The sequence below is a fragment of the Aphis gossypii genome, chromosome 1 (genome assembly GCF_020184175.1).
Source record: "Aphis gossypii isolate Hap1 chromosome 1, ASM2018417v2, whole genome shotgun sequence".
In the NCBI taxonomy this organism is placed as follows: Eukaryota; Metazoa; Arthropoda; class Insecta; order Hemiptera; family Aphididae; genus Aphis; species Aphis gossypii.
Genome location: NC_065530.1, coordinates 43,689,079 through 43,714,414, shown reverse-complemented (window position 1 = coordinate 43,714,414; position 25,336 = coordinate 43,689,079). Strand labels below are relative to the sequence as shown.

The window sequence follows — 25,336 nt, the reverse complement described above, 5'->3', positions numbered from 1 at the left end:
CCATCTGGCTGCTTATAAGACCACAGTAACCACATAGGGGCAAATGCTAACCAAAAAAAAAAAACAAAAATACGCCTATGGTTTAGTTATGTTTTTATTTTAATCAGAAAACTAGATATTAGATCGGAAATAATGATTATTGCTTGAGCTGCTCATAGATAATAAATAATATCTAATATAATATAGATAATAATATTATCTATGGAGCTGCTATTGTTGCCATGTTGACACACGATATCACGATGAATCCACAATGATGAATGCGAGAATAGTCAATAGATACCATATTTTGTAGGTGACTGCATAGGCGCCCGCAGAAATTTTTCTAGGAGGGGGCAATGTTAGGATTTTTTATATAATAAATAGTATTTTATCTTTAAACATTCAATTTAAAACATATTTCTGAAAAGACCCCCCTGGCTTTTCAAAAATACCTCCCCCCGGTAAAATGCCCCAGCTTGCCCCCCCCTTCCGGGAGCCTATGGGTGACTGTATTTATGACTGATTTTATTAAAGTTATTTAATTTTTGAAAATTAAAATAACCATAATATATGAATTAAATATCAACATGAATATTTTGTTTAATATCACATAGTTATTATAATTATCATTTAAGTTGTATACAAAAAAACAAATAATAATAAAGAAATAGGAGGGAAATGTAAATAAATAAAATTATAATTTTTTTTACATGGAGACAACCATAACCACTTACTAAAATAAACAACAATATTTTACATTGCTATGTGTATAAAAATATAGTATGGAAGAGAAATTTAAAAAAATTTTACATATTAAAAATGAACGTTCAAGAAACAGTCAAATCTAATTACATGATATTACATCAGAATTGTACTAAACATATTTATATAATGTTATGTATAAAAATAAAGTATTTATAATCAATGTTCAGTAACCAAGTCCAAATAAGAATTAATAATAAGTTTCGGTACAAGAAAAATTAAAAAATTAATTTATTGGTAAAAAACATTTTAACAATAACCATTACATGAATGAACTTTTAAAGTTTAAGGTAATAAGTATAGTATTAATTATTTTAATACTTATACAAAAAACAAAAAATGGCTAGGAATTGTTTCAAGATCCATAGTCTCTCCTGTATTCTGATACAGGAGTGTGCCAATCAGAAGAAACACTATATTGAGGTAACCTCAAATAGGATGCTGAGCCTGAGCGACTATACAATTCGGGAGCATAGAAACTAGCTGCAGCAGCTTGTCTATAAGCAGTGTAGGCGTCTTGTTGATATCTGCAAAACATAAAAATTGTAATTGATGATAACTTATAATATCAATAATATCATATCTATTTGTATTATAGGATATTATAGACTATACTAACCTAATTTTGTCATGCATTCGCATATCAGAATCGATTTCCCTTGCTCTTCCCCTGAATGCAGGACAACTATAATAATTATTGTCATACCTTTCAAATCTAACATTAGAATCTCTACTTGACGAAAACCTTAACAGTGAAGTACATAATCACATGTAAAAAATTAATGACAAAAATTTACTACGTATTAATAAATATTAATTAACCTTCTATTATCATTTCGAGTACCACTTCGATTATCACTCCTAAAATAAGGTGTATTCCTATTTCTATGATGATTGTAATTTGCATCACATTGATTACTGCTTTGACCGTATGAACTAATAGCATTCGAGGAATTACTAGAACTTGGAGGCGTAGTTGGAATAGTTGACAAAGCGCCTGAATTACTATTTGAAGTTTTTTGTTTTTTACTTTTTTTTTCTAAATCATCACTATCACGCGATTTTCGTTTTAATAGTGGTAATGAATCTTTAGTTTCCATCTATTAAATTTAAATATTTATATTTAATAATAATTTTTAATTTAATCGAAAAAAAAGTAATTAAAAATTAATACATTTTTTCTGAGTTTTTTATCTTCTTTAGATTTATCTCTAATTTTATCTTTGTTTTTACTTCTATCTTTTACTTTGTTATCTTTTTCTAGTTTTTCAATTACATGTAATCCTCGTTGATAAACTTTTAAAAGTTTTTTAGAATCAAATTCGGTAAACTTTGAGACGAAAAACCACAAATTTCTGTTAAAATTAAATAATTATCTTTAGTATTAATCCAAACCATTAGTAATTAATAATATAAACCTTCTCCATTCTCTTATTTTATCAGGGTCCTTATATTTTTCTAAGCATTTACCAATGTGTGAACCTATTTCTATTAAACATTCTTGCATATGATTTATATAATGTAATTCATTTTTCTTTTCTTCTGGATCATCTAAAGCTTTTAATACTTTCTTCACTGGTCTCATTTTTTCTTTACACTATTAAAAAATAAGTTCTTTATAAACTTTATAGGTTTCTTTAATAGTTCATTAAATATTCATGACAATTTTTTTTTTGATACTGATCAAATATTATTAATATAACAAACGTCTTTTAAGTGGAGAAAAAAAAGTAATTTATGGAAACAATTTTCTTTTCAGTATAATTATAATGACTTTAAAAAAAAATAGTCAAAATAATAATGAAAACATTTGGTGAAAATGTTAAATATCAATATTTATTTTTATTGAATTACAACAAACTATCAAGTATTGTTTGAGGAGAAATTGTTATTTTATATATGAAAATCTAATGTCCATAAAATTTGAACTCTCGAATTAAAAACTAATGTGGGATTTTGGTAAAAGTTTTTAAAATTATAAGTACCAAACGTAATAAAGTAATAAAGAATCTTGAGTAAAATTTTTAAATCTTAGATAGGTATAAAAGAACATATCTTACTACTTTGCAAATTATAGATTAAGTAGAATAAGAAATGTATTGATTATACAACGTAATTTTTATTTTTATGAATGTGTACACAATAGAATTTGATGAAATACCTACTTTGATTTTAAACTTGGAGTTGCTTTAGGAAACCAAATTTAATCCTATTTGAACTTAAAAGTCAAAATGAAAAATGCATAACATTTTTCTAAATAATCGGAAAAACAAACAAACAATTGAGAAAATTGGAAAATTATTATGCAAAACTGGTTTTTAACAAAATTGATTAAGTTTTTTGTTGTAATTCAAAAACAAATATTCCTAGATACTTTTAATTACCTATCATTTAATATTTATAATAAAATTTTCAATACATCAGAATTTTTTTTTAGAAATTACAATAAAAAATATACAAATGGGTTTTTACCCATAAGCTTGAAAAATTTAATCAAGATTTCTATTAAGTTGTTCATTTTCAAATTAAAAAATAATTTTTTTATCTATATTTCAAATGTCTGTATTAATAATAATAATATCTATAAAAAGCTCAAAATTAAAGTTAAATTTTGTCGAATACTGTCTTTTTCTTAATTTTAATTATGAAAAATACTTATAAATTTTATTTTAAAGTTTTTAACTCACTAAAGTAAAAATTTGTTTAAAGAATAAAGAACAAATATATCAGGAACTATCTCCAAAGCAAAAAATTAAAGATTTTTTACCACTCTATAAGGTGAAGGAAGATAGGAAAAAAAACATCTATATAAAATTAACACATTCCTTTGCTTAGAATCTAATATAAATAAACAACAAATAAACTCACCTCTAAAAATTTTTCTTTTGGCAACTCAACAATATCATCTACATTTACAGCCTTTGATTCACTATTAGCAGTGAAATGCATTGGACCTGTTTTAGTGGCTATTTTAGGTTTTTTTTCTTTTGGGGGGGAACCTGTCAATCCAGATTTGATTAAATCATTTATTAAATCTTTTTTTGATTTTAAGTTTTCATCGTGATTAGTAGCACTATCAATTTTTTTTTTGTTTATATTACCAGTACTATTGTCATCAATTATTTTTCTTAATTTTCCTTCTTTTACCTTACGTGCCTTCTTAGGTGTTGATTCACCTTTAATTACTACTTGAGTTTTTTTCAACATCTTTAGTAGATACTCAGAACGAGTTAATAAATGTTTAGCTTGCGGTTTCTTATCTTCATTGGATAAGATTTTGTCACTAAGGCCTAATGCAGTATCAATTTTAATAGCTTCCCATGAACCTAAGCCATAAAGATAAATTCCTATTAACAATTTTGAATCATCAGTTATATCCCAGTCAAAATCAAAATTAGCTGATTTGACATATTTCAAATCTAAAGTGAACTTTGATCTTTCTTCTTCATCTGATGGTATTATATCATCCAAAATATCCAATTCTTCACTACAAGCTAATACATTTTTAGCATTTACTGTCACACCACCAAGTTTTATTAAAGGTCCTCTAATTTTTTTCTTAATACCATCATCATTAGTAGCATCAGATTCTTTTTCTGTATGCTCACTATTACATGCTTCATTACAACGGTCATACAATACTTGAATTATTTTTTTTAATTCTGATTTAGGTTTTTTTTGAAGATCAGCATCATCAGCTACAGCATCAATGCGTTTCATAGGATTGGGAAAACGTTTACAACTTTTAATTAATTTTTGAATCTGAAAACATTTTAAATAAATTACAAATTGTTTAAAAATAATAATAATAAACAGGGCTCATGAGTTCATGCTCTACAAAATGCTTAAATAAGTATGCACTTATGCACTAAAAGCTGGAAAAATATGCATCGAAATATGCCTTTTAAAAGTTCAGAAATATGCATTTATATGCAATAAAAATCTTAAAAATAAAAATGTTATAGGTAAATTTTGGAATAACAAAAAATTTCCATTTATATTTATTTTAAGTTATATTTTATTTGTTTAATTAATATAATTCCAAAAATAAATTAATTTATCTATAATTTAATTTAATAAACATCAAAACAATTTTTAATAATTTTATGTGGTGAAAACTCCCATATATTTTATATTGTGCAAAAATATAAATTATTGCATTTTGATCAAATTTTTGGCAAAAATATTCTAAATATGCAAAATAAAATTAAAAAATGCATAAATATGCCACTTAGTTAAAATATCTTCGAGTATGGAAAAATATACAAAATACAATTTCACATACTCAACCACAGTACCTTGAAATGGATTTCCATGTCATCTAGCATTTAATAGAACATAGCAATATTGATATGCAATGCGTGAACTCACGAGCCCTGATAATAAATAATATAGTACAATATTTTACATACTTCTGCATCAGTGAACGGTTTTTTAACTACTTCTTTAGTTTCAACATGTGGTCTTACACGTTTTCTAGGTCGATCTTCATCACTGTCATCATCAGATTCATCTTTCTTTCTTTTCCCTTCTTGATTCAGTTTTTGTAATGTTTTTGTACTTCTGGGCGGTAAATAACGATCTCCTATTTCTTTAGCCTTTTCTTCATCCTCGACTTTTTTTCTTAATGATTCAGGTATTATTTCCTCCTAAAATAATCAAACAACCATTAACTTTAAGACTATTAAAAATTATAATCTGTTTTTTACCCATTCTTTATTTTTTTGTTCATTTTGAGTCTTAGGTGACTTGTCAACAATATCTTTTTCTTCGTTAAAAGTAAAACTAGCTATCTTAAAGGCAGATAAAAGTTCATTGCCAACAGTTGTTGATGTTTCATCTCGTGTTTCAGCTCTTCTCAAAATTTCATCAATATCACACTAAAATCAATAAACAAAAAAGTATTAATTATATTTATTAACACATTTTTAGTATATTTTATATTTGTATTTATATCTTACTAAAGGTTCTTCGTCAGCACCAGGATCATCTTTAAATAGTTCTTCTGCACCAAATTTTAATATAGCTGTAAGTTCATCTTTGTTAAAAGGAATTGATGCATTTTTTGCTTTTTTGTCTAAAACAGTATGACCAGTAGTATCCATTCTTTGAATTACCAAATGATCCAAAACCATTTTTTGCTTTGCTCTTTCTACAATATTTTCTTCAATTGATCCTTTTGTGACCAGTCGATAAATATTAACTTGACTTTTCTGTCCAATCCTGTGAGCACGTGCTTGGGCTTGTAAATCATTTTGAGGATTCCAGTCTGAATCAAATATAATAACTGTATCTGCAGTAGCTAAATTAATACCAAGTCCACCAGCTCGAGTTGATAATAGAAAACAAAAATCTTGAGATCCCTCAGCATTAAAATGTTCTACTGCTTGTCTTCTTACATCACCTTTGATGCTACCATCAAGTCTTTGAAATGGCAAACGTCGATAACTTAGATATTCAGCAAGAATATCTAACATACGGACCATCTGAGAGAAAATCAATACTCTGTGGCCAGTTTCTTTCAGACGTACTAATAACTTATCAAGTAGCATAAGTTTTCCAGATCCTCGTAATAAACTCTAAATAAAAAATACAAATATTTTAACTTTATTCCTAATTTGTATTATGTAAATTATTATCACCTGAAGATTGGCATCTGCTGTGTTTTCATTCTCTTGAGGTTTAGTCAAAAGAGCATGATTACAGCATTTTTTTAATTCTATCATAATATTTAAGAATGTTGTTAACGATCCTTTGGATTCATTTCTTAAAGCATTAAAATTTTTGGTTAAAATCCATTTGTAATATTTTCTCTGTACAGGAGTCATTTCTACACTTAATATTTGTTCAACCTATTAACCAAAAAAACGATTAATATAATACCTACCAAGTATCTTTACATAATATAAATATACATAAAATTTTATAATAAATAGTTAATCATTATCATTTACAGAAAAACCAAAAACATTTTATAATATTACTTTGGCTGGTAATGACTTTTCTACATCTTTTTTAACACGGCGTAATATATATGGTTCAAGTTGTCTATGAAGTTTTGTATAACCTTTACTTGCTGCATTGTCATGCATATGCTCAAACTCTTCCCAGTTATCAAATCTTATTTTACAAGCGAATGCATAAAATATACAAAAATAAAATAAAATATGAAAACTACTTACTTTGCAGGCATAATGAAATGCAACAATGCCCACAGTTCTTTTAAATTGTTTTGCAAAGGTGTTCCTGTTATAAGTAATCTCTGATTAGTGTCAAAACTTTGAAGAGCTTTGTATAATAGGGAATCATCATTTTTTAAACGATGTGCTTCATCAACTAGTAAAACAGCCCAACTAAGACTATTTAAAAGTGAACTATCTTTAAGAACAATTTCATATGTAGTAAGAATAGCATTAAATTTTAATCTTTTAGAGCTCTCATAACACCATTCTGTTTCACGTATCTGTAAAAAATAAAAGTAAAACATAATACATATGGTATGTAAAAAACATAAATTAGCAAAAACTTATAATTGGATATCTTATTTTTTTTAACATTGTTTATATAAAATACATACATCAGGGGTTGCATCAACAATCACTCAACATTAAATAAATTACTAATGATCTAATAGGTCTATAATTTAGTCATGATGGGTTCATTACATTTAATTGGACCATAAATTAATCAATTTTTCATGCAATTCAAAATCGAACACTAATATTGAAAATAACTTAATGAATTACTCACTATGTTACGAGATTTAACATCTCCAATATATGTTACAATGTTTATATCAGGAGCCCATAAACTAAACTCTCGTTGCCATGAAGGCATAGTTGATAAAGGAACAACAACTAGGAATGGACCATGCATTTGATAGTTGTGAAATAAATAATTAAGAAAACATATGGTTTGAATAGTTTTTCCGAGGCCCATTTCATCAGCAAGAATTACAGAATTGTCTTTGCACCATGAATGAATAAGCCAATTCACACCATGTAATTGGTAATCTCGAAGTATCAGTTTCTAAACAATAATTAATTTACAAATGATTATACACAAATATTGACTTTAATATTTTTAATTAGTATACAAACCTCATCATAACCACCAAAATATTCAGGTTCTTTAGAAAGTTGAACAAACTTTGGACGATATTTTAAAGCTCTACATGCTATAGATGGTGTTGTTTTTGAGCCCTCGCGATCTCTGAATTCTTTTATTTTTTGAGGCCACTTACGTTCTATTAAGGAAGCTACTTCCCATGATGCATCACTATAAGGCAAAGATTGCCACTTTACATAATATTCTTCTTGTGTTGGAATTTTAGATTCTCCTATAAATTCATAAATATTAATACAATTCTTTCAATAAATATTAAAACTATAAAACCTTTACTATATAGTATACTCAGAAAATACTAACTTACTATTTTAAATTAAAATTTAGTTTGTTAACAAAATGTACATGAATTAATATTTGTTTAATTTCAATAATTTCAAATTTACCAAAAAAAAGTTTTATAATAGATCAATATTCAATAAACATTTTTAATAGCTCTCTAATATAAGTATATATAAGTTATTATATCTGTAACATATTGTATAGTAATAAAATTTATACCTATTATTCTTTCAACAATATTGTAGCTTTTTAATAAATCTTGTTGAAGTTCAAGTTGACACTCATAATATTCAGAATCTTCAGGAGTCATTTGATTACACCATGCACCGATAGAGTTTTCACGTATCACAAAATTATCAATTTTCTTAAGCCCTTTAATTTCTTGATCCAAAAGCGAATTCATAGACTCCCAAGTGTTATGAATATGTGACCAACCCTTCCATTTGATCAGAAACTGAGTCTCTTTTTCATTAGGATCACAGTCAATATTAGGATCGCCATTCTCCTCAATTGCATAAATAGTTGTTATATTTCCTACAGCACCTATTTTGCCTTGTCTTCGAGCCAAAACTTTTTCAATTGTTTCATAAGTATCAGATAGTTCTTCTTTTTCTTCAACCTCCTCTCTTTCCAAATAATCATCACTATCACTCTTTTCACTTTCTTCTTTATAACTAACTGTTTGTAGTCTTTGACGTGTATTTCTTTAAAAATAAAACAAAATATATTTTAATTTAAAACTTAAGCAAAAACTAAATCAATTACCAACCTAGATTTACTAGCATCTTCATCATTACTGTTAATACTATAACTATCATTTTTTCTTTTATTAAAACGTGGATTTAGTTTGATTGTAGGACGTCTTGTAGGCTGTTTTTGAGGCTGTAATGCAGCTAATGATTTACTGAGAGGTATTTCTTCCTTGTCAGTTTCAGAATCATAATTATCACTATCACTCTTTTCACTTTCTTCTTTATAATTAACTGTTTGTAGTCTTCGACGTAAGTTTCTTTAAAAATAAAACAAAATATATTTTAATTTAAAACTTAAGTAAAAACTAAATCCATTACCAACCTAGATTTACTAGCATCTTCATCATCACTGTTGGCACTATAACTATTATTTTTTCTTTTATTTAAACGTAGATTTAATTTGGTTGTAGGACGTCTTGTAGGTTGTTTTTGACGTCGTAATGCAGCTAATGATTTACTACGAGGTATTTCTTCTTTGTCAGTTTCAGAATCATAATCTGAGCTATCATTTTTCCACTTTCTAATTATAAAAAAATTTTACTCAACAATTTTAAATGTTCACAAAGTTTAAAAAAATAATATATATTTTATAGTAAAAATCAATTTTATGATCAAAAATCTTACTTATTTATAGTGACTCGAGAACTGTAATCACTTGAATTGTCACTCTCACTAGGTTTTAATGATGGTTTAATTACGCGTTTGGATCGCTCAGAAGGACTATATTCATCAGTTGATTGTTCAGAGCTGTTAGCTTCTTGAGATGCATCAGATTGGCTAATAAAAAACGCAACACAAATAGATATACAATTAATTTTTTAAATAACTTTTTTAATTTTGTTGTATTAATTAAAACATATTTTTGATTTTTAAAAAAAACATAATCATTGTTTATTTATATTAAGCTAATGTAGTATTCTTTAGCTTCTATAAATACATAGCATTAGAAACATAGGTTAGATTATACAACAAGTTATCATCAACTGTATCAACTTTCAGTAAATAAATTATTGAATTACCCAAAAAAATACATAGAAATTAATAGTCAAATATATTTTTTTTTGTCATAACCAAGTTTTCTTTGCTTTATTCCATCATACCCAGGAGATGTACATACATACTTAACCCAATATTACTCTTAAACTGTGATGATGTATTTGTAATTTATGGTATACATACCTACATAATTGGCGATTGGCGGTTTAAAATATTAAATTCACTATTACTTGAACATAATATATATAGGTAATCAAATAGGTATTCAAATTATTAGTAAATGAATAAATTTAAATAGTACCAATGTTGAACAATCTTTTATAGATTTTTGAAAAATAAAAGTAAAGCTGTGTCTCATCTCAAAACAACCATTGATATACAATATATAATATATACAAATCATATTATTTCTAAATATTTGGTGTATGACTATATGAAATTAATAGGCTTGTCGCTTGTGGCTTGTCAAATATCACAAAATATTATGTAGCTATTTAAGTAGAAACTGGAAAGTAACATTAGATTGTTTATTCATATGAATGTAACCTAATGTAACCTATGGATTACTTTAAGACTGTATAAAATATCAATACTTTAAAATTCTCATCAAAAAATTTAAATCAACAATAAAACGCAGATAATATTTTACCTTAAAGTTTACCTTAATGTTAATTTTTTTTATTTTGTCATAGAGAATTCAGTTTTTTTAGTTTTGCAGTGTACTGTAATCTGTAATCTAATGCAATGTCTCAACCTTTTTAGTGTAACAAACCCCAAAATGAATATAAAATATGATTAATTTAATTTTTTGCAACCTTTCCTTCCACCACCCTTATCATTATAAAATATAAATTTGAGCAATAAAAAAAAAATCATATTATTAACTAAGCAATTATTGTTTTTTTTAAGTATATTCTTATATTATGATTATTATTTTATTAAAATTAAAATCTTAAATTAAGTTTTAGTAAAAGGTATCACTATACATTGACTGTTGGGCAGCATTTAGTTCACCAGGTCAACTAGTGTCTAGTATTAATTAATACAATTAACCAATGGCAACCAATAATTATTATTAATAATCATAGCAACCATTTATAAATAAAAATTTCCATCGTAAATCTCAAAATCCCTGTTTGAGTACCTCTCCGGGTTTTAATGTCCCCTATTTAAATAAGCATACTATACTTAAGGATAATATAGCATTCTAATGATGAAAGAATTTTTGAAATCAGTCCAGCTGTTCTTGAGTTCTAACTCTCTTTTATATTTATAGATAAATTATTAAGAAAAAGAAAAATTTTGTAAATCAGCATCACATTATTTTTTTACCTATAACTTTTTGATATAAGAATCACAAAGGAGATGAAAAATCATACATTTCTATATTAATAAGCCCCATAATTTTATAATTATTTAAAACAACTTTAAAAATATATTAATAGGTACCCAGAATTAGGTATACATATTATAATGTTTAGTTTAATAAACTTATATAATGAAGTGAACTTACCTTTCAGAACTTGATGATGATGTTGAACCATCAGAATTAAGTTCATTACTATTATCCGAGTCTGATGATTCTTCTTCTGATACATTCTGCAGTTTAAATCCCTTACTATACATGGATGGTAACATGGTACCGGCTACCAAGTGATCAAACCAACCAACTGTCCATCATTGTTCATATTATAAATAGTTAAAATTTTAAGTTATTATTCTAGACATGTAATTTTTTATCAACATTACAATTCTACATACCTATATAATATACTATATACACTTCAATTCATCAACATTCAAGCATTTTAAGTATTGAATCAAACCTAACCAAAATAAGCAGTAATAGTTTTTATGTTCATTTGTTTACTTTATTGCAATCAACTATTATTATTTAATATTTATATGGCGGGTTATAATAAACAAACACTGAACATTGAATAAATTAATAGTGAAGTAATATGCCCTTAATCTATAAATAAATATTTAAAAAATAGAACACTTACCTTTATGAAAAATTGGAATACATAATAATATGTATTAAAAATAATAAACTCAACTACATTCACTATTGAAAAAAAGTTGAAGTGAAATCTAACGATTATAACCAATTACAATAATAAATTTGTCAACTGTTATAATACACTGATTGATTAAGAAACAAAAAACAAATAGTTATCATAGATACAATACAATAGAAATGTATTAAAAGGCGACTATTGTCAATTAAAAGAACCTTAACAATAGTTAAAATATATATTAGCCATTAAATATTTATTATTAAACAATTTTTGAAAAAAACGGTACTTTTCGGTTATCCCGACTATTACTAGTCAGTTGTAGTCTAAATCCCATTATCTCGATCAACAAGAATTTGTCATTTATATACCTAATTAATATATTATATACTATAATATAACTTTTATTATCACTTAACCGCGACTACCTTTCCTTATGACATAATTTAAAAAAAAAATAGTTCAAAAATATTAAAACTATTACAAAAACTAGAAATAAAATTCAAAATTAATAACTAAATCGAGGAGGAAAATGTTTAAAACACTTATAAATGAATTATCGTGCTCTTAACCCCCCTTCAACCAACCCTTAAATTATATACCTACTATACGTTATTATTAATTTTATATTTATAATAATTGCATACACTAATTACTACCCTGCCGCAATTAAGACCTCAGTCTAAAATCATACATCATACTACTAGAAATATATTATTATATAATATTTTAATTTTTTATGATTACTTACCTATATTATGGCGTGGTGCACTATACGTAGCTATACGTTTTATCGGTTGCCAATAATACGTAACCGATCCGCAACATCTATGATTAATTTTAATATATAAAACGCGTTGTTGGGGCCAGACTTGGCCGATTTGCGGAACCATATTAAAAAACCGCCGGTTCCCACCGCAATATATAGCGGTCAAACCGACAAAACGCATAGTGTGATCGGGACATAGACCTTATACCAGGAATGGAAAATCCATGGCAAGCGAAAAGATTTTGAGGGCATGGGAAAAATTAAAATATTTTTACAATATATTTCATATTTTAATTTATAATATATTATATAATAGGTAAAAATAGGGTAAAAATATTTCGAGCAGCTTTTATCGGTCAATATTGAATACAATATAATAGATATAATATTTTTCATAGCACGCTCAAAAAAAAAAAGTTCATAAGGTTTTCCACTCCGGTTTATACTATGGTCTATGGATCTGGGCCTATGAGTTAATGACACATTATAGATAGTAAGTAAACAGCGATTTTGTTTATGGAAACTGTAAAATCCATAAAGTTTGCTCAATATTTTTATTTATAAATTCAAAATTATTTATCAAATAGGTTTGTAAAATAAATTACGCACTTATGGAACCCGGATCCCGTTATAATAGGTATTTTAATTTAAAGGATATAAGGACTATTAAGTTACCCTAAAATAGACCAAATTCATTTATGTAAAATGTAAAATAATCTAATGTTATTAGTATAGTAACATAATAAACATATAAAAATTCTACAGCTAAAATAACTGAAAAAAGCAATAAAAAAAGCATTTATATAAAAATAGCTGAAAAAATAAAAATAAATCAGTTTATTTGGAATCAGAATGATATAAAACTAATTCATGTGTAAAAATTAGATTTCTATCTCATATAAAAAAAGCATATTATATATTTATATGCTTTAAAATCCGAGCCCTACTTTTTTTTTTTTTTTTTTTTAATTAGCTTCTAGTAAAAACTAGAGAGCCTATATAATAATATATACCTAGGCTTTCTAGTAAAAATTATTACAGCTCAACAATTATTCAACAAAGCCCTACTTATTAATAATAATAACAAAATTATAATATCGGAATATATATGTACAATTTGGAAACAGTTTATTTTATTGATATTTGGTGTATAGTTAATAATAAAATACTTATGCGTTTACGGCTTTAAGTTAATAATACATGCAATTTTAGTACGTTTCCTTTAGAATGTTATTTATATTATGGATAATGAATATGATATTGTATTATCTATATTATCATTACTATAATGAACTATAAAATTAACATTAATAATATTATCGATAAAGTTGCTGCTGAAAGTGATATATGGAAAAAAATTAATGTACCTATTAATTATAATTGAATATTTTTATAAAAAAAATAAAATAATATGAGGGTAAGAATATACACTTGTTTTATAAATGCATTCCGAGCGAAACGAGTTAAAAAAAATTTTGGGGCCATTTTAACTCCCGGTAACATAAAATAGCCCTATCCGTCCTTGCCCACTCGGTACATAGCGTCATAGCGACCGGTGGCTAATTTCGCGGCCGCCACCGCCAAGCGGCAAGTGGTTGTATAATGTATACACTGGCTCAAGTCAGTGGCGTATTTAGGATTTTGTCCAGGGGGGGATATAAGTTGGAAAACATAATTTCTTCGACGGTGGGGGGAACACTTACCAACGTTATTAAACTTACTAGTAAAAAAATACCAAGGGGGGATCTACCCCCCATATCTCCCCCGTAAATACGCTACTGGCTCAAGTAACATACCATGAAAAAAAACACCCGGTATCAGGGGCGTATTTATTGTGTTGTATAGCAACCATGAAGATTAAAGATATTTAATCACAATTAAATATAAAATAGCAACGATACAGATGATAATATTATATATGTAACATCAATATTTTATTTATGCAATTATTTATTTATTTTAACAAAAATAAGCAATTGTACATTGCATAATACACATTTTAGTATGCATTTAGTAAAAAAAAATCGTTAAAATTATACCAAACAAAAAAAAAAAAAATTTAATACAAAAATATCGGTAGGTACAAAAAAGAATTTATTAACAAGAAATTAATCGGAATCTAAATTTGAAGAACTTGTATCACATATTTCTCCTTTATCGATATTATGACGTACCCCTTCATTGGGTTCTTTGTCCAATATTTCATCGGTTAAATTCTCAATATTCCAAATCTTATCTTCCTCTTTTATCACATGTCCGACAAAATTAGTCCACATTTCTGGTGTTACATTTTTCACCCCCTTTTTTATTAATTCAAGTACGTCCTTTACTTTGAAAGTTGTGTTGTGCATCCGAACATAACTTTTAACAGAGTCCCACGCGAGCTCAATTGGATTTAGCTCGCAATGGTATGGCGGCAATCGCAATACGAGTTTTTGGTTATCTTTAGCATATTCGTCTATCACGTATTTGTCATATTGTTTTTTTAGTTTTCTCACTTTTTTTAATAAATCATTTTTAACTACCGGATGGGTAACGATCTCCCCTTTGCTCTCAAGCCAATCTATAATATTCTGTTTTTTCCAAGACATGGTTGGTATTTGGCATTTCTTCACGGAGTGATAGGATGCATTGTCCATCACAATGACGGCGTTTTCTTTTATTAATGACAATATTCGTACAAACCACTCATAAAATGTATCTCCATTCATCTCATTATGGTAGTCTGTTAAATTTGTTTTGGATTCGAAACATAAAAGGCCCCCCGGGACAAAGCCATCTGTTGACCCAATGTGTAAAACGATAAGAAACTTACCTTTCCCGGAGGCTTTCTTTTGTCCTGATAGGTCTTGAACAAATGCTTCACGCGATGAGTTCACCGTCGTATCGACCCACGTCTCGTCCAAATAGTATATTGGTCTGTTTTGCATTCTGTAATACCTTATTTTGTCTAAATAACTTCGGCGCCAAGTTATTAAATCTTCTCTTTCGAGAAGTGCACTGTTACGGTTCTTTTTCACGTATTCAAATTGCAAATCTTTTAACACTTTCTGAAATGACGACCGTTTAATATTTGGCAATGTTCGATCCTCGTTAATGGCAGTTAACATTTTAGTAATCGTTGGTATTTCACGGTTCCTCCAAAAATCATGTATTTTCTTCCTGATTGCATTTTTTTCAGACTCGTCGATTTTATGAAGTATTGTAGGTCTATTTTTTGTCATGTTTGGCGATGAAAATGTACCATGATTTTTATACTCAGACAAAGTGGTTTGTATTGTACGTTGTCCAATACCTGACAATTTTGAAATTTCGAAGATCATTTGTTTAAAGTTCAACCGGGGCCTATCAGGATTTTCATACTGTTTTTTAAGTAAATCTTTGTACAGACTAACAATAATTTTCTTTTGACCAATGCCAATAAACTAAAGAAAAAAATTAAAAAGAAGAAAATTATATAGGTACCTATTATAGAAATTAAAAATTTGGATATTTTCCTGTTAAACGAGACTACTGCTATTATCGCGACTACCACCCAAGACTACCTCCGTTATTGCGACTACCGCGGTTTTTTGGTGAAATATGACATTATTACTGTTTCAGTGTTATCAAAGACAACTAAAATTTGCACACATTTGTTTATGCGGATGTAACGTTCTCTTAATTTTTTTTTAACCTGTAGACGTTGTGGAGATGCCACATTCGAATTATATATGTTTTATTTATAGAAAGAAATAAAGAAAAGATTTAATACCCAGTGTTTACGCACGCCACAAGTGCTACACTTGGGGTGAAAATGGTTATTCTATAAATAAAATAATATTAAAGTCGTTGTCGCCAAACACGAACAAAAATGGTAAAATTATATTATGCATCGATGTATCAATACATCATTCAGCTAATTGTGGTAGTCGCCAAAATAGCCGTAGGGGCTAGTCTCAGTAGTATCATATAACAGGAAAGTATCATTTTGGTAGTCTTAGATAACAGTATTTTTATATTGTCAAAAAACAAGGTAGTCTCGTATACCCATTGACTTTATACTAAAAAAATAAAGTATAAAGTATAAAGTCAATGCGTATACCAAATCTGCAATAGAAAAGTAGTAATACAAAGTACAAACCACGAGTTAATCCGTGGTACAAACACTTACTTTTCCAGATGGATTTTTTGTGGGAACAGACTCGTCTACGACTTCCATGTCGTATTTTTATAAAAAACGTAAAAAAATTAAAACAACAGAATGCTTTATATGTTATTAGCTGAATAAGTAAACTAAGTTAGACTTAAGACAGTCTCACAGTCTTATATAAGACCGTGGACAGTCTTAACTTACTTACAAGCATTCGTCAAAATTTATCATTCGTTTATCAATAGCCGGTACTACCGTGTTATCTGTTACTCTCTAGTCTATGCTATTATCACAGAATTTTCTATGTCGTTATAAATTACAATCCACTGTAATGGTAACTTATGGCCATGAATTAATATTTAATACCTTTATATATATTATATATCTTATTTCATGCTTATGATTTACCACTTACGTAACTACTAACTACCACAGAATAATTATTAAATACTTACTTGTCAAACATTGTTGATATTTTCTTTTAACTGTTCATACTTTGTTTATCTTTCCTACAACCACATACAACACTCAACACTTTTACACTTTTCTATTCAAATAATATTAAATTAGATAGCTGACACGGATACATTTCAAACAATAATAAAAAAACATATATAGTTAAAATGTCTGCTAAGGTAAGATTTACTTGACTATTATTATGGTTTCAATTTAGAAACATATAATTGTAGTATTAGATATTCTACCTATTTAAATCCTAACAGGTTAAATTCATTATCATTTAACTTAATTTTTTGTATTAAATACTACATTTTTTCCTTTATTTTTAATAATGAAACAAATCATATCTTTGGTATGTATATTTTACTATATTTTTAATTATTCCTATAGCTAGAATTTGCTGTTAAAATGTCTTCTCCGTTATGTGCTGATAAAATACAAGATCAACTAAGGCAAAATGGTATTTCAAAATCTAATATTCATATATCTTATGAAACTGGAACTGTTACTGTTACTACGGATCAACCATCTTCCCTTATTTTGAATTCTATTGAAAAAACCGGCATTAAAGCAGTACTTAAAGGATATGGAAGTGCTACATGTAAGAGTTATATTGTTCAGTCTTCATTTTAAATACATCTAATACAACTTAATTAATTTTTTTTTAAAGATGACAAGAACTTAGGCGCTGCTGTCGCTATGTTAGGTGGATCAACTGGTTATAGCAAATTAGGTATAAAAGGTGTTGTTCGGTTTGTTCAGATAAACAATAATGAATGTATAGTGGATGGTACTATTGATGGGTTATCTCCAGGAAAACATGGCATCCATGTATATGAATGCGGGGATTTATCTAATGGATGTGATAGGTTTGATTAATTTAAATAATTAATTATAATTCTTATAATTTAACTCATTCATTTTTAGGATTGGAGATCATCTTAATTTGAAACAAACGTCACATGGTAATCAAACTGATGGCCCAGATTTTAGGGTATGCTAAAAAAATTTTTATGATTTACTTAGCATTATTATAAAACATAAGCTTTACTTTATTGTTCTGCTTTGTCCTTTGGGGCTATAATGGGCAGAATATATAGGTATGACTTAATTTTAATGAGTTTACCCGTACAAGAATTCTAGCTATAATTGGTTGGTACTATTTATCATTTATCATTATTTGTATTCAGTTAGCTCATTAATATTTATATTACAGCACACAGGTGATTTAGGAAATATCACTGCTAATGAAGATGGAAGAGCAATATTTTATTTTAAAGATAAATTAATAAATGTATCACATTTAATTGGTCGAGCAGTTGGTATTACAGAAAATGAAGATGATTGTGGTAAAACTAAAATCAATACATCAGATGTTGATGGAAATAGCGGGAAAAGGTAAATTAATTTTATAATTGATTTATTAAAAAAAAAAAAACATACATTATCAAGATTTATTTTTAAAATAAATATTTGCTTGGGTTATAAATGTATGATAGTAATAAATTACAGTAAAACATATCATTCACTGTTAGGATGTAAGTTATTTTAAACTGTGATCAAGACATTTAACATATCAAAGTACATCTTAACCTATGATTGCGGTTCTCACAATCCTCCCCCCCTTTCTATTCACAAAAAATTTACTTACTTTTAAAAAAAATATATTAAGACTTATTAACTTTTAATAATTTATACGTTTAAAATGAATATATATTTTAAAACAATTTATAATTGAATATATTTTATCCAAATAATATTAAAATGGTTCTTACTATTTTCAGTAAAATAATCATAAATTATTATTGATTTTGATTTAGTCGAAAAAATATTATTGTGAAGAGCAACAATTATTATAGTTTGTGGTTGAATTAAAAATTCTACCTTCTGTGCTAAACACTAATGAAAATATTTTAAATTTACTTTTCAATTATTATATTATTTAATTTACAATTAAATAATTTTTTTGGTATTTTTTTAATTATTAATAAAGCAGGGTAAAGGATATAATATAGCCCTATAAAATCATAAAATACGTAACATGTATAAAACCCTAAAATATTATAAAAATATGTACTAACTTTATTTTCAAGTGGTTTAATAATAATAGCATCTATTAATAAGAACAATACAAAAATAAATAAATAAATAGTATATGTATAATACCTAGGTGGTCAATAACTAATGTATAGCCACCCAAATCAACCCATATCCTCGGTACATGTGGAATTCCAAATAATTAAATATATTTTAAAATTTAATTATAATTTTAATATCAATATATTTTTTTTTTTTTAAAAAAATGTATAAAAATAATTATCTAAGTACTAAAATATACACAAATTTGTCCTAATATTAAACATATTAGTCTTTACCTGGCCTTTTAAGTTTTACTTACAAGTTATGATTGTGCAAGACAAATGTGCAAATGCTAGTAATCCTCTAACCCAGTGGTTCTCAACCTTATTTTAGTTCACGGCACACTATTATACATCACAATTTTTCACAGCATACTGACACACTTGACAACCACAAAAACTTCGGCAACTTTGCCGAAAACACTGTTTTCAATATTTAATAACATTTCTCATGGCACACCTAGATAATCTAGCGACAGTATTGTGCCGCTGCACACCAGTTGAGAACCACTGCTCTAACCTAATCATCATTAGTAATTTCCTATTTCAACAATTAAACTATCATTGTTTTATTTTTACAGAATTGCTTGTGGTATTATAGCTAGATCTTCCGGTTTATTTGAAAATAACAAAAAGATATGTGCTTGTGATGGTGTAACACTTTGGGAAGAAAGAGATGTACCATTAGCTGGGCCCGGCAGACAAAGAAAAATATAATGTTAAAATAATTATAGGTAATTTATACTTATTTAAAAGATATGTATATTACAAATATACAGATCTTAAATATATTAAACTAAATAATTGTTATTTTGGTTTTAAGAAAAAGTGCAATGGTTCTAAAGGTAAAATAGTTAATAAAAATAAAATATCTTTGTATCAATTGTATATTTGTGTTTTTAAATTCTATACATCATGTTTGTTTTATTGATATGAGGTTTTAAAGTAATAAAAATTTCAGTTTAAAAGTATATATTTTTTGTGTATATAGTGTTACAGAAATATATAAAGTGCATATAATGATGATAATACTATTGCATTTTTACACAAATTTAATAATAAACTTAGAATGTGTGACAATGATAGTTAAACATCCACCTTAAATAATAAAATAATAAATAGTTTAAAAATTTAAAACACAAAGAGCAAAAAGACTTTATTTTAAATTAAGTACTAATAAACTAGTTTCTTTGTACAATAATACTTAGTATAAATAAAAATACGAAACATTATATTTTATGAAGTATTACATTAATTATATATTTATATCTGAAGTAGAACTAAGACAAGCTTTGGTAGAAGTAGAAGGATTAGAGTGATTAGATGAATCAATGGTTATTGTTTGCATAGCCTCAGAAACAAGTTGTTGCAAATTTTTTGGTAGAGTATTCATTTCATTAGGATATTTATCAAAATTAATATCTGAAAAAAAAAGAATATTAATAAATAATAAGTAACACATTAAGGGGAACTTTTTTGGTGAGAACAAAAATCACATTCTTCATAGCGTTCAAAGCTAATCAAACAGTCAAGAATTTATAAGTTAATTGTTGATTAACTTGAGTAAAAACTTGAGTAAAAATGGCTTAAACAAGAACAAAAAACTGTTGTTTTGTTTTTGATTCTTTTTTTACTCTCATTTTACTTTATTTTTTATTTTTAGTACATTAGTTTATAAAAAATAGTTGTATAATAAGAAAAATTATTATTTTTTAATAAAAAAGCTATTATATTGTTATTTAATAGTTATATAAAAAATACAATAATATAAGCCAAGGGTGGCCAATTTGTAGCTTGTTAACTTATTTAAAAAAACAAAATTTACTTAGTATTTTGAACTTTTGGCAAAGATTTTTAAAAATTTCTTTATAAGCATTTTGGCTAATGATATTATTGTTAATTATCCATATAACTCACAAACATATTCATATTAGTCACCCTTGGTAAACGATAAAAATTCCTTACTTTTAATTATAGATTCATCTTCTTTATAAATTAAGCAAGTATTTGATTCTGAAATAAAATATAAGTATAATTTTATAAAATTAGTACATAAATTATATTATTATTACCTCTTAATCATATTTTATAGTTAGTATCAAATAGTGTCATAAGTTAATTAAGAAGTTGGTTTTAAAGTAATCCAGATTAATAATAATAAAATTTGATAGCTTCTATTAAAAATGCTAAAGTATGAACAGGGCAATTATAGTAATTATCAAACTATTAAAAAAACAATTGTCATAGTATTAACACACATGCACAATAAAAGGTAGAATTGGCTCGAAACATTTATTAAAACTAATTTTTACTTGGATATATCATGAATTTTCAGTTATTAATCCCATTAAATAAAATAAAATATTTTAAACAATTAATTTAAAATGTTCTAATCAGTGTTAATAAAATTCCACATATGTTTATTTTACTAACCATCAATAGAACTTGTTTCGATATCAGTTTCATCAGATGTATTTGAACATTCATTCAACAAAACCAATGAAGGTGACATAATGGCTTCCCCGTGGTTAATTGTTTTCAATTTATTTTCCAAGTCTTCTAATCGTTTAGCTAATACTCTAAACATAATTTAAGTAATATAACATGTTTTAAAATATATATCATATTTATATACATAATTATGTAAAACAATACTTATTTGTCTTCTTCTGATGATTAAGTGCTATACTTTTATCTTGCAACGCTTCAAATAATGTCTGGCATAATTTTCTTAAATCCGCTAGTGTTGTGCTGTTTGAAAACAAAGCTTGAAGGTTACCGGTTTCCAAAATTTGTTGCACTAAATTAAATTAAAATTAAAATTTGTTGATAAAAATACTAGTAAAACTTTAATGTTACTCACTTTGTTTGCAAGCTAGTACTTTACGGGTTATTGAATTATTAGCAGATAATAAAGATAAATCATCATTTGTTTTTGATGTGTTCTAAAATAATAACATTGTAATAGCAAATTTAAATAATATGAACTATAAATATAGTAGAAAATTAATTGTGATGGAATGTTATTTTGTTATTTTTTGTTATAATAATACAATTTTTTAGTTAATTACATTAAAAAGACTAGTTAGTAAATTATTAAACAAATAAGAACACTACAGCATAATTAAAATATTTCTATTTTGATTATAAAAATTTGGTTATTCCATTGAAAGTAATTTATAAAGAAAATAAGTTTATGCAATTAAGAACTCTAAAGAATACAAATATACCAAATGTTGATGTCATGCGAGTTAGATAATAAATCTGTACTAAAGCAAACCATTATATCAATTCTAAAAAAAAAATAAAAAATATTAGTAAATAGTTGTTTTAATAGAAGTTATTAAGATAGTAGCTGCCTAATAATGAAGTTATATTGGGTAAAAATTAAATGCTTGCCTGTTATTTTATTTTCTCTTTTTTTTCCAACATGAAATTATTATTTTTGCAATTAAAATAACCACGTACTCTGCCATTTTTTTTATATATAAATTGTAGATAGTAGAATCAACATAAAATAGTGCATTTTTTCAGAGTTAAAATTTATCTTAAATAATCTAATATTAAAATTAATAATTATAACTAAATCAAAATCAAAATTAAGATTTATTTGTAATTATGAGAAAATATATTTTTTTTTTACACACATAACATCAATCAATGTCAATTAAAAATATTAGTTAAAAAAGTAAAAATATATTACAGTGAAATCATATAGTTCTACATCAATTAATTTTTTAAAAAATAAAAGAAAAAAGTGCACATTAATATTAATTCAAAATGATACCAAGTATGGCATAAACTATGTGAATCAATCATTATTAATAATTCATAAACATATATTTTAATAATTCATGTTCAACTCATCAACTGAACAATATAAACAGTCTACATTCAAAAATTGTACCGTAAGAAATTGTAAAAGACATAAACCTGGTATAATGAATTTGTTTTTCTTAACATTTCCTTTTCAGCGATCTCTAACTGCAGTCTTTCATTTAAATACCTAAATATCATGCAATTGATATTTTTTAAATTCATTGTAAGAAGTTTTTTATTCATTTTTAAATACATACTTGTTTTCTAATAATATACTATCGATATCTAATATACATTGATTTTTGTTGGCATTTAAAGAAGCCGCTAATTGATAATTTAATCGTCTTATTTTACTTCTAACTCCATCTCGCTCAGTGATTAATTCTTGTTTGTCATCCAGTAATAAACCAAAATCAAGCTTTAATTGCTGATACTAAAAACAAAAAACAATTTTTTAAAATATTTAACAATTTTATACTTACATGATATGATAGTATATACCTTTGAATGTATTATTTCTAAATTTTTAACTAATTCTTCTTTACTATCAGAGCTTGTTAATATTGTATTAATACAATCCTTGACAAAACCACCAGTTCTTAATACCTGTTAAAAATTATTTAACACAATTTTTTTAAAAAGAATCATTTTTTAACATTATGATTATCCTCTAGTATTATTATCAATACATTTTAAGTGGTCTTAAAATTTTTCTAAAAATAAAAATTTGTTAGTTCTTAAGCCATCATAATAATATAACTTCAAATACATTCCAAAGTTTCAAACTGAAGAAGGGGATTCTTCTCCTATGTTTCTTTCATGTAGTATTAATAATTCTTTCCACTAGAGTTGATATTTTTACTTCAGATATCATAGATTATAGATATTTTTTTTTAGATTCATACGACGTATACAATTATTTTAAACTGAATTAATCAAAATAGAAAATAGATTAATAAAACTGACAAATATATGTATTTATAAAATTTTGATTTATTTTGTAAGACTACAAATACCTAAGTCATATTTATTATACTAAAAATGTTGCACTAATTCTTCAAGTAAAAACTAAACATCAAAAAATTGAATAGATATCCTTAAACAGATTTTAAATTTAAACATTGAAATCTCTAACTAAGTTTCCATCTTATAGTTGTAAGTTAAAAGAAGTTATTTTAAGCAAGAATTTTTTAATGTCTACTCCAAATTGAAGCTTTCAATATACTTACTAGATTTTAACAATAAATCAAAATATCAAAAACTTATTTAAAATGTCTTACTTGGTTGTCACCTTGAGCATCTTGTAATTTTTGACGTATATCCTCTGCTTCTAATCTCAAAATCTTATTTTCTTCTCTAAGTTGATTCACAAGCTTATCGTAATTCAACTGGTAATTCTAAATTATATAAAAATATACATTAAGTAGAAAATTTATTTTTCAAAATAAATTATTTTACTCTATTGTATGTATTATGTAACATTTTGTTTTCCAAAATTATTTTCAAATTATCACGTTCTATTCGACATTTTTCTAATTCTTCACTTAATACTGTGAGAGCAGCAGTTTTGCTATTCAATTTCCGTTCCAAGGCAGTATTCTATATAATTTTGTTATTTAATAACATCATAATATTTTAAAAATATCAACTAGAAATTATATACATCATGTTTTAGGTAAAAATCACTTACGTCCATTTCTGAAGATTAAAAAATTATTATAAATTATTAAAGAAATCAAAAATATTTTAATGTAAAAATGAGTGATAGGTATATTATAATGTATTATTTTTATGAAATAAATCAGTCTTGTACATCAAACTCGCATATCTGTCATTATTATTTGATAATTATTAATTACTATAGTTATATAATATTAATTAATAGTTTATAAAACACTAAGTTAAAATCTTTATTGCAGTTATATTAGTAATATAATATTAAATAATAAATATCATTAGTTAATTGAGTAATGTTTACAAATATATAATATACATGGTATTATGGTAATTATTACATTATTACTATTCTATGATAACACGAATTTTAGTTTGATAAAATAAATATAGTGATAAACCGAATACTGATAACCACAAGCGTGAAG

General features: G+C 25.9%; 4 protein-coding genes across 8 annotated transcripts; 1 reads left to right on the top strand and 3 right to left on the bottom strand.

Annotated features, from left to right (window-relative positions):
- Positions 1-961: 961 nt before the first annotated feature.
- On the bottom strand, positions 962-13,307 carry LOC114126247 (chromodomain-helicase-DNA-binding protein 1-like). 4 transcript variants are annotated; one of them, XM_050197359.1, is made up of 21 exons: positions 12,669-13,306; positions 11,661-11,725; positions 11,413-11,569; positions 9,528-9,680; positions 9,226-9,423; positions 8,921-9,160; positions 8,371-8,855; positions 7,845-8,083; positions 7,495-7,773; positions 6,927-7,207; positions 6,729-6,864; positions 6,387-6,596; positions 5,706-6,323; positions 5,454-5,624; positions 5,157-5,393; positions 3,613-4,506; positions 2,163-2,341; positions 1,919-2,099; positions 1,567-1,844; positions 1,364-1,489; positions 962-1,271 (listed from the first exon to the last, which is right to left on the bottom strand). In XM_050197359.1, exons 3-21 carry the CDS (start codon positions 11,535-11,537, stop codon positions 1,100-1,102), a joined length of 5,202 nt encoding a protein of 1,733 aa, XP_050053316.1. In that variant the 5' UTR covers positions 11,538-11,569; positions 11,661-11,725; positions 12,669-13,306; the 3' UTR covers positions 962-1,099. The 4 variants fall into 4 exon arrangements, with proteins under 4 accessions (XP_050053316.1, XP_050053317.1, XP_050053315.1 ...); XM_050197360.1 differs by lacking the exon at positions 12,669-13,306 and adding an exon at positions 11,906-12,041; XM_050197358.1 differs by lacking the exon at positions 11,661-11,725 and having other exon boundaries at positions 12,669-13,307.
- Positions 13,308-14,593: 1,286 nt separating this feature from the next.
- Positions 14,594-17,087, bottom strand: LOC114126023 (uncharacterized). Its single transcript, XM_027989885.2, has 2 exons — positions 16,840-17,087; positions 14,594-16,111 (listed from the first exon to the last, which is right to left on the bottom strand). The coding sequence occupies exons 1-2, from the start codon at positions 16,885-16,887 to the stop codon at positions 14,795-14,797; spliced, it is 1,365 nt and encodes a 454-aa protein (XP_027845686.2). The 5' UTR covers positions 16,888-17,087; the 3' UTR covers positions 14,594-14,794.
- Positions 17,088-17,120: 33 nt separating this feature from the next.
- LOC114126032 (copper chaperone for superoxide dismutase) lies at positions 17,121-20,386 on the top strand. Of its 2 annotated transcripts, none has more exons than XM_050200640.1 (6): positions 17,121-17,453; positions 17,672-17,878; positions 17,948-18,146; positions 18,205-18,271; positions 18,494-18,675; positions 19,997-20,386. In XM_050200640.1, exons 2-6 carry the CDS (start codon positions 17,686-17,688, stop codon positions 20,130-20,132), a joined length of 777 nt encoding a protein of 258 aa, XP_050056597.1. In that variant the 5' UTR covers positions 17,121-17,453; positions 17,672-17,685; the 3' UTR covers positions 20,133-20,386. The 2 variants fall into 2 exon arrangements, with proteins under 2 accessions (XP_050056597.1, XP_027845700.2); XM_027989899.2 differs by having other exon boundaries at positions 17,123-17,453; positions 17,668-17,878.
- Positions 20,387-20,545: 159 nt separating this feature from the next.
- Positions 20,546-25,200, bottom strand: LOC114126015 (coiled-coil domain-containing protein 149). The gene is made up of 11 exons (XM_027989874.2): positions 24,925-25,200; positions 24,693-24,833; positions 24,515-24,631; positions 23,736-23,840; positions 23,492-23,667; positions 23,349-23,421; positions 22,279-22,360; positions 22,071-22,215; positions 21,849-21,994; positions 21,381-21,428; positions 20,546-20,837 (listed from the first exon to the last, which is right to left on the bottom strand). Exons 1-11 carry the CDS (start codon positions 24,928-24,930, stop codon positions 20,671-20,673), a joined length of 1,206 nt encoding a protein of 401 aa, XP_027845675.1. The 5' UTR covers positions 24,931-25,200; the 3' UTR covers positions 20,546-20,670.
- Between the last annotated feature and the right edge of the window lie 136 nt (positions 25,201-25,336).

What these genes read in the sequence shown, in the direction of transcription:
- LOC114126247 (XM_050197358.1), bottom strand. Translation starts at nt 12,867, where the DNA reads ATGCGTTTTGTCGGTTTGACCGCTATATATTGCGGTGGGAACCGGCGG. An exon ending in GAAGATGCTAGTAAATCTAG is followed by an intron (nt 8,856 to 8,920) that starts GTTGGTAATTGA and finishes TTATTTTTAAAG; the next exon opens with AAATACACGTCAAAGACTAC. An exon ending in AAAAGTCATTACCAGCCAAA is followed by an intron (nt 6,597 to 6,728) that starts GTAATATTATAA and finishes TTTGGTTAATAG; the next exon opens with GTTGAACAAATATTAAGTGT.
- LOC114126023 (XM_027989885.2), bottom strand. Translation starts at nt 16,887, where the DNA reads ATGGAAGTCGTAGACGAGTCTGTTCCCACAAAAAATCCATCTGGAAAA. An exon ending in CAAAAAATCCATCTGGAAAA is followed by an intron (nt 16,112 to 16,839) that starts GTAAGTGTTTGT and finishes TTTTTTCTTTAG; the next exon opens with TTTATTGGCATTGGTCAAAA.
- LOC114126032 (XM_027989899.2), top strand. An exon ending in AGGATATGGAAGTGCTACAT is followed by an intron (nt 17,879 to 17,947) that starts GTAAGAGTTATA and finishes TTTTTTTTAAAG; the next exon opens with ATGACAAGAACTTAGGCGCT. An exon ending in TTATCTAATGGATGTGATAG is followed by an intron (nt 18,147 to 18,204) that starts GTTTGATTAATT and finishes ATTCATTTTTAG; the next exon opens with GATTGGAGATCATCTTAATT.
- LOC114126015 (XM_027989874.2), bottom strand. An exon ending in TACATAATACATACAATAGA is followed by an intron (nt 24,632 to 24,692) that starts GTAAAATAATTT and finishes TATATAATTTAG; the next exon opens with AATTACCAGTTGAATTACGA. An exon ending in AGTATATTATTAGAAAACAA is followed by an intron (nt 23,422 to 23,491) that starts GTATGTATTTAA and finishes CATGATATTTAG; the next exon opens with GTATTTAAATGAAAGACTGC.